This window comes from Microtus ochrogaster, chromosome 2 (assembly GCF_000317375.1).
Source record: "Microtus ochrogaster isolate Prairie Vole_2 chromosome 2, MicOch1.0, whole genome shotgun sequence".
NCBI classification, from domain to species: Eukaryota; Metazoa; Chordata; class Mammalia; order Rodentia; family Cricetidae; genus Microtus; species Microtus ochrogaster.
This window is the reverse complement of record NC_022010.1, coordinates 14,254,834-14,256,647: the sequence shown is the minus strand read 5'-3', so window position 1 is coordinate 14,256,647 and position 1,814 is coordinate 14,254,834. Positions and strand designations below refer to the sequence as shown.

At 51.6% G+C, this 1,814-nt stretch overlaps 1 protein-coding gene across 1 annotated transcript in view; it reads left to right on the top strand.

Annotated features, from left to right (window-relative positions):
- Bcl7a (BCL tumor suppressor 7A) overlaps positions 1-1,814 on the top strand; it is a 35,654-nt gene that overhangs the window by 21,130 nt on the left and 12,710 nt on the right. Inside the window, exon 5 of the mRNA XM_005344422.2 lies at positions 774-941. Within this exon, the coding sequence (XP_005344479.1) occupies positions 774-941 (168 nt within the window). The remainder of the gene's footprint in view (positions 1-773; positions 942-1,814) is intronic.

Sequence of the window (1,814 nt, the reverse complement as noted above, 5' to 3'; positions counted from 1 at the left end):
CACCAGACCTCATTACAGATGGTTGTGAGCCACCATGTGGTTGCTGGGAATTGAACTCAGGACCTTTGGAAGAGCAAGCAATGTTCTTAACTGCTAAGCCATCTCTCCAGCCCTTGTTTTGTTTTTCGAGACATCATTTCTCTGTAGCTTTGAAATCTGCCCTAAAACTAGTTCTTGTAGACCAAGCTGGACTGAAACTCAGTGATCTGCCTGTCTCTGCCTCTTGAGTGCTGGGATTTAAGGTGTATACCACCACCGCTCAGCTCTCTCTTTATTTATTCATTTAATTTTTTGATAGCCCGCTGAATCTGATTTGTGCTGCTCATATATTCATGGGCGTGGCCCAGTCCACTGGAGCTTGGTCAGCCTACTTAGGGTGACACCCTTAAAGAAAATAACCTCTCCCCCAGCAGAGTCAGTGGCCCCTCCTTGCATGAAATGTTCATGGCTTGGTCGTCAAGCAGCCAAAGCTGTGGTGCCTTCCTGAACAGCTGGGGTCCTGTCAAGGCCAGGAGCTTCCCAGCCTCTGGCTGTTACCAATCTGCCACCATCTCTGTCTGGCCCCAGACACAGGGACCTTCTTAGTTAGCTAAGAACTGTGGGGGAGGTGTAGGAGGAGGTGATCTAGCTCTGAGACTTCCTGGCCTCACAGGTTGTGAGGCCAAAGGCATTGAGGCAAAGAAAAGCTGAGCCCTAGCCAGGCACGCCCACACGTACCCACGCTACCCTCTCAGCGGCTCTAGGATGTCAACCTGTGCTCTGTTCCCGTGCAGATGATAACAGCAACCAGAGCTCCATAGCAGACGCCTCTCCCATCAAACAGGAAAACAGCAGCAACTCCAGCCCTGCCCCAGAGCCCAACGCACCTGTGCCCAGTGATGGCCCCGAAGCCAAGGCCGATGAGGCACAGGCAGATGGAAAAGAGCACCCTGGAGCTGAAGGTACTTGCCATCCAGGGATGGGGCGCAGAGGGGCTGCTGCTCAGCAGCCTGCAGCCAGACAAGCCGCAGGTATTCTCAGGAGTGCTTTGCAGTGTGCCAAGCCCAGACCATGACCATAGAAGAAAAGTAAGGCCTGATTTAGAGCCATTTAAAAAGGAGAATTCAGCCAGGCAGTGGTGGCACATGTCTTCAATCCCTGCACTCCAGAGGCAGACGCAGGCAGATCTCAGTGAGTTCAAGGCCAGCCTGGTCTACAGAGTAAGTTCCAGGACAGACAGCAAAGCTACACAGAGAAACCCTGTCTCAAAAAACCAAAAAAAGAGGAAGAAAAGCAATCAGGTGGGCAGTAGTGGTGCACACGTTTGATCCCAATACTTGGGAGGCAGAGACAAGTATATCTCTGTGAGTTTGTGGGGCTACGCAGAGAACCCCTATTTTGAAAAACAACAGAAATCAAAAAGGGAGAAATCAGACAGTTGTCTTGGGTTCCATCTCCAACACCACATAAACTGAGCGTGTAGTTCATGCCTGTGATCCTAGCCCTTGGGAGGCAGAGGCAAGAGGATCAGGAGTTTGGGGGCAGCCTGGATTGCAGTCATATGTATCTCACCTGAGGGTGGTGGCACACACCTTTAATCCCAGTGCTCAGGAGGCAGAGGCAGGCGGATCTCTGTGAGTTTGAGGCCAACCTGGTCTACAGAGTTTCAGGACAGGCCCCAAAGCCACAGAGAAACCCTGTCTCGAAAAGACAAACAAAAAAATAAGTGAGAGCCAGGCAGTGATGGAGCACGCCTTTAATCCCAACACTCGGGAGGCAGAGATAGGCTGATCTCTGTGAGTTTGAGGCCTGGGCTACAAGAGCTAGTTCCAGGA